This window comes from Anomaloglossus baeobatrachus, chromosome 3 (assembly GCF_048569485.1).
Source record: "Anomaloglossus baeobatrachus isolate aAnoBae1 chromosome 3, aAnoBae1.hap1, whole genome shotgun sequence".
Classification (NCBI taxonomy): domain Eukaryota; kingdom Metazoa; phylum Chordata; class Amphibia; order Anura; family Aromobatidae; genus Anomaloglossus; species Anomaloglossus baeobatrachus.
In genome coordinates this window covers 371,584,005-371,603,682 of record NC_134355.1, presented here as the reverse complement: position 1 = coordinate 371,603,682, position 19,678 = coordinate 371,584,005, and the positions used below count along the sequence as shown (strand labels likewise).

Here is a 19,678-nt window from a genome sequence, read left to right as displayed (position 1 = left end):
TGAAACCTTTCACGTTGAAAGAGGCGATGTTCAAATTTGCCATTTGTGACCTATTCGGGGTTCTATACTCGTATACAGACCGGGTCGTGGCCTCAGCGGAGAGTGCCCATGGCTAGAGCGAGCAGAGGAAAGAAAAAGCGGAAAAGAAACAGAAGATGAGAAAACAAAGAAAACACAAACAAGCAGAGGGACAGTCTCTGCGCTTAACTCAAGGCGCTCAATTGCGCACCATGGGAGCATGCCCAACACAAACTGGCAGGGCAGAGGTTCCCGACCTATGTGGGGGTCAAAATGGCAAGGCATAACATGAGAACAGCTCCTGTAAAGAAAAAAAAAAACAGTAAGCACTAGTAAACAGATGATACTATATGAAACACCGACATCTGAGGAAACAATTGATACTTGAATTTCTGGGCAAATAACCTAAAAAGAAAAAACATTAATCGTCCAAGGGCCACATAGGGGTCTCAGGTCTTCTCCCCCCTATAATCCTCTTCCCAGGTATGGGGCAGTTGGGCTTACTATGAGGATGCCCAGGTCACCAGTCATCCTTCAGTTGGACACTAATAGTCCGCTCAGGTCTGGTCTCGAGACCTCTGGGAACCTGAGCGCGGGTGCCTCCTCTCTCCAGGCCGGTCTGCCCTCTACGGCAGGCCCGTCATCTGCTCACGGGCTATTGGATTCTTGGGTGGTTCAGAGCTCCTCCCCGGGTGCCAGGGACGAAGCAGAGTGTCGGGCCAAAGGGGGAGAGTCATAGTTGGCAGGTCCAGTCCGGACAAAAATGCTGGCAAGTCCTCCAGAGAACGCAGGACATGATTTATAGAACCTTTGCGGACTGACAGGGAGAAGAGAAAGCCCCACCGGAACTGGATCCCCCTCTCTCTCAGGGAGTCCAGCAGAGGTTTGAGGGCCGCTGTCTGGGCCAGGGTATGTCTGGACAAGTCCGGTAAGATCTTTATCGGCTTCCCATTATAGGTAAGGCTCGATTTCTTTCTAGTCGCCTGCAGGATGGCTTTTTTAAGTGCATAGAAGTGGACGCGGCACACAATGTCCCTTGGTCTGGAGTCCTCTGGATCTATGGGACGGAGCGCCCTGTGAGCTCTATCAAGCTCGATCCTGGTTCCAGGTGGACGTTTGAGAAGATTGTTGAAGATAGAGATCAAAACTGAGGGAATGTCCGCTGGAGCGATGGATTCGGGCAAGCCCCTTACACGGAGATTATTTCTCCTGTTTCGATTTTCCAAGTCATCAATATTTTGTTGTAGAAAAAACAATTGCTTGGATTGATCTTGTAGCTTAGTTTGCAACACTTGTATGGAAGCAGTATTAGAATCTTGGGCGGAAGAGAGATCATCTACTCTGGAGGTGAGAGATGAAAGATCTGATCGGAATTGTGCGAATTCCTGCTTGCACTCCGCCACAACCTGGTTTGCCAAGGCCATTATATCATTTTTAGTAGGTTGCCTGAAGAAGCATGCGGAGATCCGCCAATGAGGCCGGCTTATCATCTCCCATCGGGGTCATTGGAGGGGGCAGGGGGGGGCCCCACCTGGTAAGGGCCACACTGCGTTGCATAGAGAGTCCATTGTGGTGTACTGGACATGTGGTGCCCCTTCCTCAAGGAAACCAGCGCTGTCTGCTGTGGAGCAGGCTGGTGCGGGTTGGGGCCCGCCAAAGCAAAATGGAGCAGCGTTTCTGGCAATATGTGTGGGCCCTGGGGGGGGCTGCCTGCCCAGGAAGAACCCAACGACCACTGAGGTGAATTGCTAGAGGTGGGGGGTCCCCCTCAGTAATGCCCACGCTGGTGCCTCTGTGTCATCTATGGGCTGGGGGGAGGGGAGACTTTTGTCAGCTTCTGCACCCTCTTGTGTACTTGTAAAGGCCTCACTCAGCACTCCAGTGCTTCCCCCACATTGTGATCCAGTAGAGATAGAGTCACACATAGGAGCTGCCCGGGTAAGCAGCGCTTCACGTGGGTTTCCCTCCCCCCTGTAGGAGCTACCTGAAGCTTCTCCCTGCAGGGATCCCTCTGGCAGTACAGCCTTCTGCTGGCTGTGTCGGTCCATCTTGTGGTGGCAGTTCCCCTGGATGGCGTCCCCCAGGGTCTGGGATCGTGGTTCCTCCCGGGGTATCCCAGCACTCACCCCTCTCCACGGTGACCTCGTCTGGCTCCGGATGGTGGCAGGTTCCTATCTCCCCCGCCGCGTGGTTATCAGCTGCTTCCCATGGCTCCGTCTCCTGAGCAGGCCGCATGGGAGCCTCGGCTGACAAGCTCCTTGCTCCTGACAGGTAAAGAATGATGTTGTCGCTCCTCTGTGGGCCCGTGCGGGTAGAGGAGCGTGCCCTGGATCATTTGATACTGGTCTTGCCCATCTTAATGGTCGGATGCAGGTAGATTGTGCTGGAAGTGCTGTGGAGCTGGGAAGGTGCACGTCCTCACTCGGCCATGTCAAGCCATGCCCCTCACGTGTCGTAATTTACACTATATTAGAAAAGTAATTAGATTATTATTTTAAATATACAGACATATAGATAGATAGATAGATAGATATATAGAGAGAGAGAGAGAGTGGCAAGATTGTCATATATAGACCAGATTAAATTAAACTTTCGGACCAGCCCTTTAGCAATTGTTCAACCATTTTATGACAAGAAACTTTAGTAGTTAATAGAGCACTTTTGGCTGTTATGATCTGCTGCTAATATGATGCATAGCCATAAACTACATTTTGGCAGTGTTCCTAACTAATCTTAGCTCATTTCTATGGACAACCAGTTCACTAATATTCTTGGATTTGTGTGCTGCTACCACATTGTTCAAATCCTATCAAACATTTTCTAAAAGGTTCAACTGACAACCACCCCAGAATCTTCTGGGACTCCCTCGCTTCAGCTTCCTTATAGAAGGCATGATATTTTCTCCTATGATTTCATAACAATTGATTGAATCCATCCAGAGAAGGCATTAATATGTTCTAACGTTCCCCTGGAAATGCTACCAGAAGCAAGTGTCTGGCTATGCATCATGTTTGCAGCAGGTCATAACAGCTAAAAATGCTCTACTACTGTTTTTCCCCAGAAATAAGACCTACCCTGAAAATAAGCCCTAGCATACATTTTTGGAGTATGCTTAACCCCTTCACCCCCTGGCAATTTGTCGTTTTTCGTTTTAGTTGTTTCCTCCACTTCTTCCAAGAGCCATAACTTGTTTTGTGACAGAGAAGTTGTAGTTTTGATTGAGTACAGTAAAGTGAACCCCAGCACTCGAATGAAGATAAAAAGGGAATATGCGTAAGTGATTTTATTGACTGACACACTGCAAAAGGAACCTAACCAGAGCAACAGCACCAACGTTTCGGCATAGAGCCTTTCTCAAGGTTGTTGCCTGAAAAGGTGTGAAGACAATAACAATAGTGAGTGCATTATGTACAGGTGATACACAGAAATATATACAAATATTCATGAAGGAATACTGTGGATGGAACGTACATCACTGGTCAGAGTAAGGAAACACGGGTCTCGAAGGACAACCGGAGGTGGACAAATAGAGGTAAGGTTCCACACGTATTGCAGAGTGTGCTCTTAATTACATGAAAAAAGAATAATTAGTACAGGTAAAGTAACATATTATGTACCATGGGATATAATGGTCAAATGACATAGATAAGTTGCTTGTACAAACCAAATTGAACAGCCGGAGCTAGTATCACTACCAAGGAGAGAAAGAGAGAAAAGGAAACAAGAGAGAAAAGAAGAAAGGGAGAGAAAGAAAAAAAGAGAGAGAGGAGAACAGAGGGAGGGAGAGAGAGAGGAGGAGAGAGGGAGAAAAAAGAGGGAGAGAGGGAGAAGGAAAGAGAGGGAGAAAGAAAAAAAAGGAGAGAGAAAAGGAGAGAGAGAGAGAGAAAAGGAGAGAGAGAGAAAAGGAGAGAGAGAGAAAAGGAGAGAGAGAGAGAGAGAGAAAAGGAGAGAGAGAGAGAAAAGGAGAGAGAGAGAGAAAAGGAGAGAGAGAGAGAAAAGGAGAGAGAGAGAGAAAAGGTGAGAGAGAGAAAAGGAGAGAGAGAGAGAAAAGGAGAGAGAGAGAGAGAAAAGGAGAGAGAGAGAGAAAAGGAGAGAGAGAACAGGAGAGAGAGAGAAAAGGAGAGAGAGAGAAAAGGAGAGAGAGAGAGAGAGAGAAAAGGAGAGAGAGAGAGAGAGAAAAGGAGAGAGAGAGAGAAAAGGAGCGAGAGAGAGAGAGAAAAGGAGAGAGAGAGAAAAGGAGAGAGAGAGAGAGAGAAAAGGAGAGAGAGAGAGAAAAGGAGCGAGAGAGAAAAGGAGCGAGAGAGAGAGAAAAGGAGAGAGAGAGAGAAAAGGAGAGAGAGAGAGAAAAGGAGAGGGAGAGAGAAAAGCAGAGAGAGAGAGAAAAGCAGAGAGAGAGAGAAAAGGAGAGAGAGAGAGAAAAGGAGAGAGAGAGAAAAGGAGAGAGAGAGAGAAAAGAAGAGAGAGAGAGAGAGAGAAGAGAAGGAAGGGGAAAAGAGGGGATGAAAAGGGAAAGAGAGAGAGAGAAAAAAGAGGAGCCAGGGAGAGAGGGAAGGAGACAGAGAAGAATAAGAAAGGAGAGGGAAAGAAAGAGGAAGAGAGAGAAGAAAAGAGAGAGGGAGAGAAGGAGAGGGGGAGAGAGGAAGAGAGAAAGAGGGAGAGAAAGAAAAAGAGAGAGAGAAAAAAAGGGTGAAAAGAAAGAGGGAAAGAGGGAGACGAAAAGAGGAAAAAGAGAGAACGTGAGAGAGACAAAGGGAGAGCAGTGAGAAAAGAAGGGAAAAGAGGAGCGCAGCTATATTGTGCGTGGTAGAGCCTTTAATCTCCAAGTAGTTTTGATTGAGACCATTAATTTTACCAGATAGTGTACTTAAAAATGGGAAAAAAAATGTAAGTTCATTGAAATTGCAAAAAACATGCAATTGCATAATTGGGATTTTTTACTATTATTATTTACCATGTTCACTATATGGTAAAACTGATCTTACATTATGGTTCCCCAGGTCAGTACGAATTCATAGATATCAAACATGTATAGTTTTAGTTTTATCTAAGTAATAAAAAAAATCATACATTTGTAAAAACAAAAAAAAAAGTGGTTTTGTCGCCATTTTCCAAGACCTGTAGTGTTCTCATTTTTCGGGATCTGGGGCTCAGTGAAGGTTTATTTTTTGCACCTTGAGCTGGCTCTTTTAATTATAACATTTTTGCATAGCTGCGCTGTTTTGATCGCCTGTTATTGCATTTTAATGCAATGTTGCGGTGACCAAAAAAAATGTAATTATGGCGTTTAGAATTTTTTTCCCACTATGCCACCGATGGTGGCGGGCTATGGTGCGATCGCCACTGGCGTGCATTAGTTCGCGCTGTCGGAGCTTGACAGTGCGATATTAGCGGTTAACAAGCTTGGGTAGAATCACCGATCCACCGACGCCTGTTAGCCACACATGTTTGATGATCAGATCAGAAGACATGTGCAGGGATTACTGCGGGCTTGGCACTTGCTCACGACAAACGGGGGGAGACAACCTAGGATGTACATATACGTCCTAGGTTATGAAGTGGTTAAAGCATAAGCCCTACTCCAAAAATAAGCCCTAGTTGCAGTCCAGTAATAAAGTGTCCAAGTGCTAAAAATGTTAAAAAATAAAGCAGGAAACTTCATTAAATAAAGCAGACACCCCCAAAAAAGAGAAGAGAACACCAAAAGAAAGCAGACCACTCCCCCCAAGAAATCGCACTCATCAGACCCCCGAACAACTACAGCTGGAAAGTGCCTAGAGTGGATGGGCTCTCTGACAGAGATCTGCATTGCTGTCAGATCCCTCACTGTTCCGCTCACTTACACACACACATCGGGTCTCAGTATCACTAAGGATATGTTACCACGGGACTCTGTACCCGCGGATATATCCGCCGGTACGACCGCAGGTTTCCTGCAGCTGATCCCCGGAATCCGCAGCTATCCATTGCTGCGGGATTCCAGCGAAATAACTGCGGTAAACCTGTGGAGATTCGTGCGACTTACCTGCAGAAGTTCCGGCCTCTATCTACATAGTGGAGGGCCGGGAATTCCGCAGAAATAATTGATATGCAGTTATGTGCGGCTGCAGGACATCTGCAGCATATTCCGCAGCCGTTCATACCGAAGCATGGACGCAGACTCTCCCCATGTCCCATAGGATAACATGGGGAGTGTCTATACTTGCTGAAACCTGCGTATTTATCTAGAAAATCCAGATAAATCCACAGGTTTTCCGCAGCAAAATCCGTAGGTGCGAGCTCCCATGGGCACATACCCAAACTGTGTGAGTAATACTGCCTCTGGCCATAAGCGCCCACTGTGGGACGCAGGGGGACCTGACAGTGATGCTGACTTCTATGTGAGAGGAACCCGTTCACTTTAATTGTCCGGCATCTAGTAAGTGCCATTCTCCTGAGAGGCTGTCTGCCTTCTTTTGAGGGGAAAGTTAGCAGTACATTATGAGTAAACTGAGCCGTGCATAGGGAATACCCGTGTGTCCCCGACAATAAGCCCTAGCACATTTTTCAGAGTGAAAAATAATACAAGACCCTGTCTTATTTTCGGAGAAATGCGGTAAGTACTCAAGACGCTCGTCACAAAGGCTTAAATAATTCTGATGCTGCAGTGGTCATTAAACATGACATTTTATGTCTTTAATTAGGGAAACCTCTTGTTATATTAGTTGTATTGAGCTATTTAAATTGTTCTTGTTACTTCAAATAACAGAAAATATGTGAATCTGATCATTGATTGCTACTGTTTGAATTATCAGACTTTTGTAACTTTAAATGTCATTTATGTTTATATGAAACATTTGTCTCCTTTTTACTTATGTGCATTTTGTCTTTATCTCCCACAGGGCTTTATTATAGGAAATGCAGACTAGCTTCGAAAACCGACATAAATCATAATACCAAATTATTTTGCTTTGAACTACCTCGTTGCTGTCATCTTCAGGTTCCAGTGGGTCATCATGTTTACCTCAAGCGAACAATTGAAGGTAGGAAAAAAATCTTTATATCATTTATATTTTTACACAATGTCGGAGAAAATTGAAGAGGGGAAAAACAACAGGCAACAATTGCTACTTAATGCTTATCTTGACAAAACGAGAGGAGAAAGCACCTTAACAGTCTACTATTTTAATAATTTTTCATTTGCTCTGTAATTGTAGCTCAGAACATTGTATTCATTTAAGTTTTATTGGAGTGCGAGCATTATGGAAGATTACAGATTAAGATTGTGGTTTACTTTGATGAGTTATTTTCTAGCAAGCACCAGTGCTTTCTGGAATAAGCTTTCTAAGATTAGACAGAATTGTTATGTACTGTACTTGTCAGGAATTTCACGACCTATGCACAGTGTTTCAGAATGAATAACAATCTAGCGTGGTCATGATGTAAAAGTGAGATATATTTGTGTTGTTTGCTTCCATTGCATACAGTTATATATTTAGAAAATAACGTATATCAACACAACCCGTTTCAAAAAATGTTGAGATGCTGTGAAAAATATAAAGTTGAAGAAAAGTCCAACTCACCAATAATTCCTGAGTCCAATTCTGTCCAGAGCACAGATGGGGTTACTGCCAAAACATCGGAAACTGAAGCTGTCCCTATTCTCAGCGATATATCTAATGGTGACGATGTCTGGACTGCCTTCCTTGACCTGACCTGCTCTTGTCAAGCCTTGATCTAATACCCCTTTCCCCCACCTCAGGGGAAGACTGGAACAGGAGTGGTACAACCCACAGATATGGACAAACTGGAGAAACTAAAACTCTAGCACGCAGCACACTCACACAGAGTAATCAGACAACAAATTATAAGAAGGAAAATAAAGAGCAGGGAGGAAAAAAAACAGACAACAGGAGGAATTCCACAGCAAACCAAACAACACGCAGTAAATCACCAGTTATTAGACCACTACAGTACACGGACCGATTTAGCGAAAGCTTTAGTCGGCATAGAAAGACAAATTCCTCTATTTTAAAAATGTGGGGAGTTACTGTAATAGGTCTTCCGCAACATGTAATCCAAAAGCTAACCAACAGGCTAGCAGAAATTTACTCCTGCTAGCCTGATCACTAATAAGCACACAGCTGATTGACACCCGCGCCTGCCAGTGCAACTCAGAAGCACCAGAGAAAGCATAGTGCAGTGTTTCTCAACGCCAGTCCTCAAGACCCACCAACAGATCATGTTTTCAGGTTTTCCTCAATATTAGACAGGGAATAATTCCATCACCTGTGCAACATTAAAGAAATCTGAGAAACCTGATTGAGGAAAACCTGAAAACATGATCTGGTGGTGGGTCTTGAGGACTGGAGTTGAGAAACACTGACATAGTGTGAAGTGTTAGAGTCTGTAGACTGAACAGCGTCTGATACCACCATGACATTCGGCGAATTTAGAGCCAAATACGGTGTGACAGTAAGGCAGTGTTTCCCCTTATTACCTTTTGAACAAAAAAACAAATACCAGTCCTGCTACTGGGTTGATGCCCTTTTAAAAATGTTGCCCGACTTCCTCATGTAATGAATCTTGTCTTGGTATCTGCTCCAAGCTCATGAAACTGTACTGGGAGACAGTTAGTCTTCTTTCTACGATGTGTTTGGATGGGCCATCCTTGAGGAGCTGAACTGTTCACCCTGAATTGGCAGTAGGTACTGACTACAGATTAGGACAATCAACAATCCTAACTGAACAAATTTATGATTCCTTGCTGACATCCACCGTACTTGTCCAACACATGTTGTAGATGTATGGAGCTGTGCCTGCTCCATATATGGCATATACCGGCTGTGTTATCCCATAAAAAGGCCATACCTACCAATACTTGGTCACAATAATGCCTCATGTATTTTTTTATCTTTCCTAGATGTGGCCAGGCCCTGTAGTGTTTTATAAAGGAGAGAGAAAAAGGGTGTTTGTAGTTCTGGGGTGCCTTTATTTGGAGTTGGGAAGTCAGCCTGATTTAATAATATGGGTGTGTCTAGTAGGCTTTAAGCTCGCTTGGTGCACTACATTATATAAGCTTTATCATTGCACATGGCTGGTAGGTGTATGAGTAGTTATTCATCAGTATTTTTCCCCTGTGCTACCTCCGCCATTATCATGTGCACCCAACTGCATTCTACAGTATATTGTTATTGTGACCAAGTTTCGGTAAGCGTGACCTTTGTTCTGTTAAGTTTTTTGGATTTAGTTTTTTTCAGCGACTTGTTATACGTCGCCTGTCTCTAACATTAGAAACTGAAGTTGGCTCCCTTAGGTGATATTGAACCCATTGAATGCTGCTGTCAATCAAATCACTGGCAGCATGGCATGTACAGTGCCTTGCGAAAGTTTTCGGCTCCCTTGAATTTTTCAACCTTTTCCCACATTCCAGGCTTCAAACACAAAGATAAAAAGTAGCCGTCCATCCAAACTTTCATGTCAAACAAGGAGAAGACTGATCAGAGATGCATCCAAGAGGCCCATGATCACAATAATCAATACATTTCGGTCAACTTCACAATTGTGTCCCACTTGTTGTTGATTCTTCATCATAACATTAAAATTTTTATCTTTATGTTTGAAGCCTGAAATGTGGGAAAAGGTTGAAAAATTCAAAGGGGCCAAATACTTTCGCAAAGCACTGTATTTATATAGCAGATGATTAATATACAACCTGATCAAATTTTCAAGTGAATATAATTCCAGTCTTGTTCTTCTCTTTTAATGGTTTAGTTGATGTAATAAATTAGTTAATATAATGACTCGTCCTTCTGAAGTGCTTTTAGTTTATCAGGATGGTAAAATAATATTGTCTTTGTTTTTGTGTTTGAATATTAATAGATTTGTCTACATAACTGCTGTGAATAAACAGACATCTTTATTATTTCTTAATACAAGGATCCACTTACTGATTTATATTATTTTGAGCAAAATATTGTGCTTACTTAAAAACCTTGTAGTAGTATTGAAACTCAGGTTTGTCCTTGTGTTTTAACTGAATGCTGTTTTTTTATATTTATATTTTTTAAAAGATTTCTGTCACATTTGGATTTCTTTTCATTTCAGTATAGCACTTCACAAGCACTCTCTCTTCTACTGTAGATTGTCACAAGCCATTATTCTTAAAGGGATCATGTCGTCCAAAAATACTATTTACCTGCAAATATAAGGTTTATCTGCAGGTACATAGTGATAAAATCTTGCTTGCCAGCTCTAACTGGAGATCAGCTAAAGGGAGAAAATGAACTTACATCATCCCTGTAACCATTTTCTTCCATTCTTCGGAGCAGTGCACGGAGCATATGTGTGCCGAGCAGCCTGTCTAAATGCCCATGATTAAAGGGAACCTGTCATCAGAAATTTAGCTGTAAACCTAAAAGTTTCCCCCTCTGCAGCTCCTGGGCTGCATTCTAGCAAGGTTCCTGTACTTTTTGTGGCCCCTTTTAAACCAAATTAAATACTTTATAAACTTGTACCTTTTGCTATGTGAATTTTGTAAATCGTCCATGGGGGCGGGCTCTCTGCTGACCGTTGCTGTTCCTCCAGCACATTGACGCCATCCCCCCACGCTCCATTTCATCCATCAGGACGCCGCCCACTGCGCCTGAGGTGCCGCCCACGCCAGGATCGCTGGTGACGTGTGTCACAAGCACGAGATTATGGGCGGCGCTGTGATTGCATCGCCAGTGCCCGCCCAGAATCTCGTGGACGCGCTTTCCCCCACTGCCTCCAGCGTTCTGTGCATGCGCTCGCCGGCCAAATGACCAGACGCACCTCCTTCCCATCTTACCCTGCAGCAGGGCAAGATGGGAAAGAGGTGACGTCGGGTCATCTGGCCAGCAAGCGCTTGCGCAGAACGCTGGAGGAAGAGGGGAAAGTACGGTCACGAGGTTATGGGCGGCACTTGCTGATGACACTCACAGCGCTGCCCATAACCTCGTGCCTGCGCAAAACGTCAACAGCGGTCACACGTGCACACAGTGCACAGTCCCGCTACAGTCGCACAGCGCATGTGCGGGACCACGGGCACCCAGGGGCGGCGTCCTGAGATATGAAATTCAGCGTTGGGGGGCGGCGTAAATCTGCTGGAGGAACAGCAACAGTCAGCAGAGAGCCCGCCCCCATGGACGATTTACAAAATTTACATAGCAAAAGGTACAAGTTTATAAAGTATTTAATTTGGTTTAAAAGGGGCCACAAAAAGTACAGGAACCTTGCTAGAATGCAGCCCAGGAGCTGCAGAGGGGGAAACATTTAGGTTTACAGCTAAATTTCTGATGACAGGTTCCCTTTAAGTCCAACTGTGCTAACTATAGTGCGTGGCAACTGTAAGCACTGCCTTCACCGCCCCTATGCCTGGAAACAAACTGTACATAATGGATGTACGTTAATTCAGTAAGACAGGCAGGCATGATTTTAATGCTTTTTACCTGTAGATTAACCTTATATTTACAGGTAAATACTTATCTTGGAAATTAGAGGTTACTTTTAATTTGTAAAAATGAGCTGCACAAATTGAGAGATTTTTATTAATGTGTATTATACTGATACTTTTATGTTGCGTTGTGGATCACATTTTGTGGAAAGCATGTCTGGGGCTATTGGCTCCATGATGTGTGTAACCTTTTGTTACTATATGTGAGTGATTACTTTTGCCTTTTATTCTTTTTTACCTGTAGTGGCTTGTATTTCTTATCTTATATGCAGCATTGTTAATTATTTATTTGTGTATGTGCCTACCCTAATGTATTTTACTGTGGTGTATTTTCTGTTGTGGAATAACTTCCAACAGTTGTCTGTTTTTCACTCTCCTCTCAGCTTTAACTCTAATTTTAAAGGAAACCTGTCGGGTCCCCTATTGTCATGTGCTGCTGGGTCCGCACACGCGGATTTACTGTGGTGTCTGTTCACATTTAGGTATTTGAACAGTGAACTTATATACATATTGATATCACTCAATGGTATTCATTATCAACATTATTGTCTAATGGATATAGGGCAAATCGCAAAAAGCAGTAGGAAAGCGAAGGAGGAAAAACGCAATCAAAAAAGCCCAAATATCAGAAAGACAATATTTATCATATTTAATTTTTATTTTTAAAAATACTGAGGTTAAACAGGTATAAAAGTGGACCAACTCATCAAGCATGAAAAAAAGATAATCCACAGGACCGCATCATAAAAGCTATATGTAGTATATAACTCCAGTATATATATATGTATATGTACTCCACTCCGTATGTACACACACGTACACACACGCAGGCGTACAAGCGCACGTACACGCGCACACTCACTCACCTGTCCTCAGCGCCATGGCCCCGCTCGGCTCCACCCACCTCGCACTCCGCCCCCCGCACACATTCTCGGCAGCCGAACGATCAGCTGATCACCCGGCGACCGGCTGCTGTAAACAATCAGCTGATCACCTGGCGACCGGCTGCTGTGAACGATCAGCTGAGCGCCCAGCAGCCGAGTTATCAGCTGGTCGTTCACAATAGTCTGCCGCCGGTGAAACTGCTGATTCCGTTCTTTTGTACGATCCGTTGCATCCGTTGTGCCACTATATGCAATACATCCGTTGCATTTGTCCCACAACGCAATGCAACGGATGCCGTTCAATGCAAGTGTGAACGTAGCCTTACAGAACAAAAGACTGTGATTATAGGATGTTAGCTAAAATCCTTCAGGTCATTCGACCCGTCTCTGGGTTCCAAAGGTAGAAATGTTAAATGACCCCTCTCTGGGACTTCTAGTGTTAAGTGCTCAGCTCTGTTGTGGTCGGCTGAATTGTTTCACTACTCCTAGCCATGCAGGAGTTAATCCTTTTTGGAGAAATGTGCAATTCTTCTGAGAGCCAGGTTGCTGATTACCATCCACAGGTGGTCTCTTCCTATTTAAGTCTGAGGACTGTAGTTGGAGATCGCCAAGATAGCTTCACCGATCCCAGTCTCAGTTGTTGTCCAGTTCATGGTGAACTACAGTTGCTTTTCTGTGTAGTGTGAATATTCCCTTTTTATGAGGTTATACCCTCCCCTGTTCCTTATTCCCCTGTATACATATAGTCTCTCCTTTGTGTTTGAGAGCAGTGTGTATCAGGTTTCGTTCTCCCTTGTCTGTGTCTTTTCTGTGGGGTTTAATTAGTTGGTTTCCGGCCCACTCCCGGGGTGGAGGGGTAAGATCAGGGCTCGGACAGGAGTCAGGGTCACGCTGGGGGCTTGGACCTGGCTACCATCAATCGTACCTCCAAGATAAGGAACAGCACAGGGACTCAAGTTAGAGGGCCAGTTTAGGAAACCCTGTGACATTATCTTTGGCCCCGAAACCTATTTACTCATGAATACTGTCCCCAGTCTGGCGAAGCTGATGCAGGTGCTAACTCTTCAGGTAGCTGAGCTAAAAGGGAGCAATTCAGCAGCAAGCCCAATCTCCACCTACTGGGCAGGCAGGATTTGTTACCAGGGCCCCTGAGCCCAAACCGCCGCTTCCTGAGCGGTTTCCCAGTCAGTTCATCTTTTTCCAGGACCCCTGTAAGTTGTACTTCTGACTGCAGCACCTCTCTTCCAGGGATGAGGCCCAACGGGTAGGGATAGTCATCTCTCTTCTCAGCGGTGATCCACAATCCTGGTCCTTTTCCTTGCCCCCTGACTCCCCTGTGTTGGGCTCAGTGGGCGTTTTTTTTTTCAGCACTCGTGCTCATATACGAGACCCTGATAAAGTGTCGTTAGCCGAGTCCAAAATCCAAGCTCTTTAACAGGAGAGTCGACCAACGGAGGATTACTGCGCCGAAATTCGGCGTTGGTCACTGGACACCCAGCGGAATGACTCGACTCTGCTATGAGTAGCCACTTTCTCAGGGTGTCTCTGAGAGGGTCAAGAAGGCTTTGGTCAGGTATGAGACCCCTCCCTCTCTGGAATCTATTGTTGTAGTTAAAGAGTTAACATCCTCCCTTTGTTAACAATCTAGATGCCGGTGTCATTATTGATGGCTTATCCTGACCCAGGGGCGGACATATCATTGGTGCAGCCTGTGCAATGGCTCAGGGGCCCATATGTACCTCTACAGCAGGTGAAATTGTGCATTTTGACGAGCTCTTGGGCTGCAGAGGGGCCCTATATTGTTCTCGTAAAGGGGACCCTTTCTGTCTTTGTCTGACAGTGTCCCTACCATTGCCAAATTAGTGGCGTGTCAGCTATAGTATACAACTAGTATCAGTTGCATCGTCACCTGGAAGGGGTGTTATTCTTTTTTTTTTCTTCAGGTCAAAAAAAATGTATATTGGCAGTGATTAACCCCTTCATCCCCGGGCGATTTTTCCATTTTTAATTTCGTTTATTCCTTCACTTGTTCAGAGAGCCATAACTGTATTTTTTCGTCAATAGTACCATAGGAAGGCTTAATTGTGTTTTTGGTTTTTTTTTTACCATGTTCACTATATAGTATGATTCAGCCAGGTCAGTACGAGTTCATAGATATCAAACATGTATACTTTTACTTTTAACTAAGTGGTGAAAAAAAATTCAAAAGATTGTCCAGAAAAAGAATTGCACTTTGTTGCCATTTTCCAAGACCCATAGGGTTCTTAATTTCTGGATCTTGGCCTTAGTGATTGCTTATTTCTTGCGTCCGGAGCTGGCAATTTTAATTTTACCATTTTTGTGTAGTTGCAATGATTTGATCGCCTTTTATTGCATTTTAATGCATCGCAGCGACAAAAAAAAGGAATTTTGACGTTTGAATTTTTTTCTCTCTACGCTGTTTACTGATCAGATTCATTGATTTTATATTCTGATAGATTGGGCACTTCTGAACTCGGCGATACCAAATATGTGTCTTTTTTTATTTTTTTTTTTTAAATTATTTTATTTACAATGGGGCAAAAGGGGGTGATTTGAACTTTTAGGATTTTTTTTCTTTTTTCATATTTTTTAAAACTTTTTTTTACTGATTTTATTAGTCCCCCTAGGGGACTTTATCACTGTACTCAATCAGATCGCTTCTCCTGATTAGAATGATAATCAGTAGAAATGCAGTGTTTCTGTGAGTGACGGCGCTCTGACTGCTCTCACAGGACGTGACTCATGACAGCATCAGGGGTCAGCATCTGACCCTCGCGCTGTCATTGTAATACATTGGCACCCCAGGATCGTGTCACGGAGCCGCTGATGGTGGAGGGGGAACAGTGCAATCACGGCCGCAGTCCTTTAAATCACGCTGTCAGTATTTGACAGCGCAATCTAAAGGGTTAACAAGCACATATGTCTGATGATCAGATCCAAGGGGTTAAAAGGCGTAAGATAATTTAACTTTTTTTTTTTTTATCTCCATGATATCATACTGTTTTGTTTTTGTGTTAAGGGAATTTGTCAGCAAGATTTAACCCCCAAAACTATTTCTGTGCGTATATAGCCTTTATAAATACAAGTTCGGCAATTCCTTTGTCTAGATAATAATAATGAAAGAAGGAAAGTGCACAGCACCGCTTATCAGTATCGGAGGTGTAGCAGTAATCCCGATCAGTTCAGTTCAATGTAGATTCTGCCATGTGGATTCACCGGGCGTGCTGGGTGCAATTGCACTGCTATGTATTCACGTTAGATTCACTGGATATGCGGCTAGAGGACAATGAAGTTGCCATCCGTGGTGCTTTTGCCAAGTAAAGCAATCAAATTGAAGGAAAACAGAGATTGGCAGCACTCTGCGGTGACCAAAGACTTCTTTATTTTCTTATGCTGACGGGTGAGACGGACATGAGGGAGTGGAGGGAGAGGAGCACGAGGACGACGGTACCGTTTCGCACCTCTAGGGGTTCTTTCACGGGTCCATACAGAGAAACCGTGAGTACTAACCACTTAAATAGGGTATTCCTAACTCACGTGTTGCAATTAAAATCCAATTAAAAAACATTCACATAATGCAACTGACATATACTAGAATAGAACTGTTGTCAACATGTCATATTATATAATAATATATTCTAAAGAGTATTTAGCAAGGTTACAACAATAGAAATTTGTTTTTTTGTGTTCATTGAGATCCTCATTGGTATGCAGCTTTTCCCATACAAGCCTATACATTGCTATACTGCAATACAGATGTATTTATTTTTACATCTTATTATAATAACTACGGGTGCTATCATAGCAATGAGGATCAACATCATCCAAAAACATTTGTTCATTTTTTTAAGCAGTCATGTTTTTATATTTTTAATGATCGTTTGAAAAATGTATCAAAACCAAATTATTAAAGTTTGCAGGATTGGAAAAAATTACACCATCTCCAGCAGGGAGAGATACATATAAGCATTTACTGAGGAGAGAAGCTCGCTGGATCATGGATACCAGGGCAATGGGGCCCATGGAATTCAACGACAAAAATGACTTTGGCATTTTTTTATAGTACAATGGACACAGATATATAGTAAATAGATACCAGCGATCCTCTCTACTGTGAATGGAATGCTCTGTACCTCCCCTCTCTGTTTTCTTAAAATCCCCCTTTCTAGAATGTTATGACCATAAACATGACTAATTGAGAATTTCATATAAATAATAAAATAAAATAATATTAATTACAATATATCTGTCAAACATCACAAATTCATTAGTCTGACATAACTGTCACATATAACAGGTGATATAATGTTCCACTTGATCAGGCCGATAAACGTGAATATATGAATTAGGTTTTGATACATTTTTCAAACGATCATTAAAAATATAAAAACATGACTTTAAAAAAATGAACAAATGTTTTTGGATGATGTTGATCCTCATTGCTATGATAGCACCCTTAGTTATTATATTAAGATGTAAAAGTAAATACATCTATATTGCAGTATAGCAACTGTGAGACTGTGACCGGGGTTGTCAATGACGGCCGGTACGTCTCGCCCCGGTTGTGCTCCCTCCATGTATAGAAAGCAACTCCACTCCAGGGTTAATGCTGTTTCCCTGCAGGCTGAAAGGAGGGTTAAAAGGAAACAGGAACATGGGCGTGGGCCCCTAGTGTGAGGGAGTGAACACAACTCCCTATGATTCTGCCGAAGAAACACATGTGAGCCATTTCTGGAACCTGGCCTGTTGGTCCAGGAGGAGGACATTCCGGAACATGTTGTGTGCTGTTTTGGACTTTGTTTGTGCAATAAACCGTGTGCTGTGACCATTGGTGCCTGGATCCCGTGTCTTCTGCCGCGCAGCCGACCACGCTACCTCACACAACATATAAGCTTGTATGGGAAAAGCTGCATACCAATGAGGATCTCAATGAAAACAAAAAACAAATTTCTATTGTTGTAACCTTGCTAAATACTCTTTAGAATACATTATTATATAATATGACATGTTGACAACAGTTCTATTCTAGTATATGTGTCAGTTGCATTATGTGAATGTTTTTTAATTGGATTTTAATTGCAACACGTGAGTTAGGAATACCCTATTTAAGTGGTTAATACTCAAGGTTTCTCTGTATGGACCCGTGAAAGCACCCCTAGAGGTGCGAAACGGTACCGTCGTCCTCGTGCTCATCTCCCTCCACTCCCTGATGTCCGTCTCACCTGTCAGCATAAGAAAATAAAGAAGTCTTTGGTCACCGCAGAGTGCTGCCACTCTCTGTTTTCCTTTATCTAGATAGGCTGATCCTCCATTCTTGAGAAATCAATTTTTGACTGATGCCTCCTTTGCATTAACCCCTTCACGACCGGCCGATTTTTCGCTTTCCTTTTTTTTTTTCGCCATTCTTTTTCTGAGAGACGTAACTTTTTTATTTTTCAGTCAATATGGTCATGTGAGGGCTCATTTTTTGCGGAACGAGCTGTACTTTTAAATGAAACCATAAGTTTTACCATATAGTGTACTGGAAAACGGCAAAAAAAATTCCAAATGCAGAAAAATTGCAAAAAAAAGTGCGATAGCACTATTGTTTTTGAGATATTTTATTCACTGTGTCCACTATATAGTAAAACTGATGTGTAGGTGTGATGCCTCAGGTCAGTGCGAGTTCGTAGACACCAAACATATATAGGTTTACTTTTATATAAGGGGTTAAAAAAAATCGGAAGTTTGTCCAAAAAAAGTGGCGCACGTTTTACGCCATATTCCGTGACTCGTAGCGTTCTCATTTTTCGGTATCTATGGCTCAGTGATGGCTTATTTTTTGTGTCTCGAGCTGACGTTTTTAACTGTATCATTTTTGAGCAGATGCTACGTTTTGATCGCCTCTTATTGCATTTTGCACAAAAGTTGTGGCGACAAAAAAAGTCGTTTTGGCGTTTGGAATGTTTTTTGCTGCTACGCCATATACTGATCAGATTAATTGATTTTTTATTTTGATAGATCGGGCGTTTCTGAACGCGGTGATGCCAAATGTGTGTATATTTTTTATTTTTTTTAACCCTTTAATTTTCAATGGGGCGAATGGGGGGTGATTTGAACTTTTAGGTTTTTTGTTTTTTTTTTTTAAATTTTTTAAAACTTTTTTTTTTTATTTTACTAGTCCCCCTAGGGGGCTATAGCGATCAGCAATCCGATCGCTCTGCACTATCTGCTGATCACAGCTACACAGCTGTAAACAGGAGATACGCTCACTTTCTTTTTCACTGGGCCGCGGGCTCAGTGAAAGTGATAGCAATTCATGTGTAGTACAGGAGTCATCACATGACCCTGTGCTACCATGACAACTAACGGAAGTCACGTGATCGCGTCACGTGACTTCCGATATCGGGCGGTAAGTAAAAGTTTACCGCGATCGCGCTTATAATGGCGCTGTCACATATTGACAGCGCCATTTAAGGGGTTAAATGGCATGAGCAGATAACGATTCTGCTCGTGCCTAGCAGGCACACATCTCAGCTGTGAAAATCAGCTGAGATGTGCGCCGATCGCGGCATGCTGCCGGCAGCAGACTGTGGTTAGTAACGTTATGACCGCTAGGACGTAATTTTACTGCCCACGGTCGTTAATGGGTTAAGTCACACAACATAGAGGCTTTCAGTCAATCGGGAGAAAGCGGTGCTGGGCAGGGAATAGAGCTGGAGTGACAGAGGCTTCAGATCTACAAATAGCTCTTCAGCTTCTTTTGCATATTAAATTCAAATTCTGATTTGTCAATAATGGAGGAAGTGACTGGCCACGTAAAGGTATTGCTGGACTTGTCTTTGGTAGAGCTACATGCACATATAAATAGTTTATGGAAGGGGTCTCAAACACGCGGGCCGCATGCGGCCCTTCAGGTGGCTTCTTGCGGCCCGCTGGCCCGTGGACCCGGTAAAGATGGCGACCGGTGCAAGGGGCCGCAGCCGCCAGCTATTTACTTCAGTTTACAGTTTTGCCTTTGCCGCGCACAGTGAAGTTCTCGCTGCAGAACGCAATAACAGCCGCCTGCCAATTAGAGGCAAGCACCTGCTGCATATGACCTCAGATGCTTGCCTGTGATTGGCCAGTGGCTGTTGTGCAGTGAGAACTGCTCTGCACGCGCCGGAAGAAAGTTCAGTGGTGACAGCAGCTGTGATCATTACCGGGTCCACGTGCCTGCGTGCTGCCGACGGAGGATAGGTGAGCAGAATGTTTGTGTGTGTGTGTGTGTTTTTCTGTTGCTGGTTGAGGCTGCACCGTGTGTGTGTGTGTGTGTGTGTGTGTG

At 43.5% G+C, this 19,678-nt stretch overlaps 1 protein-coding gene across 4 annotated transcripts in view; it reads left to right on the top strand.

Moving 5' to 3' along the window:
• CYB5R4 (cytochrome b5 reductase 4) overlaps positions 1-19,678 on the top strand; it is a 484,942-nt gene that overhangs the window by 377,084 nt on the left and 88,180 nt on the right. For all 4 annotated transcript variants that reach the window (XM_075340162.1, XM_075340159.1, XM_075340161.1 and 1 more), the window contains one exon: positions 6,897-7,037. In XM_075340162.1, the coding sequence (XP_075196277.1) occupies positions 6,897-7,037 (141 nt within the window). The remainder of the gene's footprint in view (positions 1-6,896; positions 7,038-19,678) is intronic.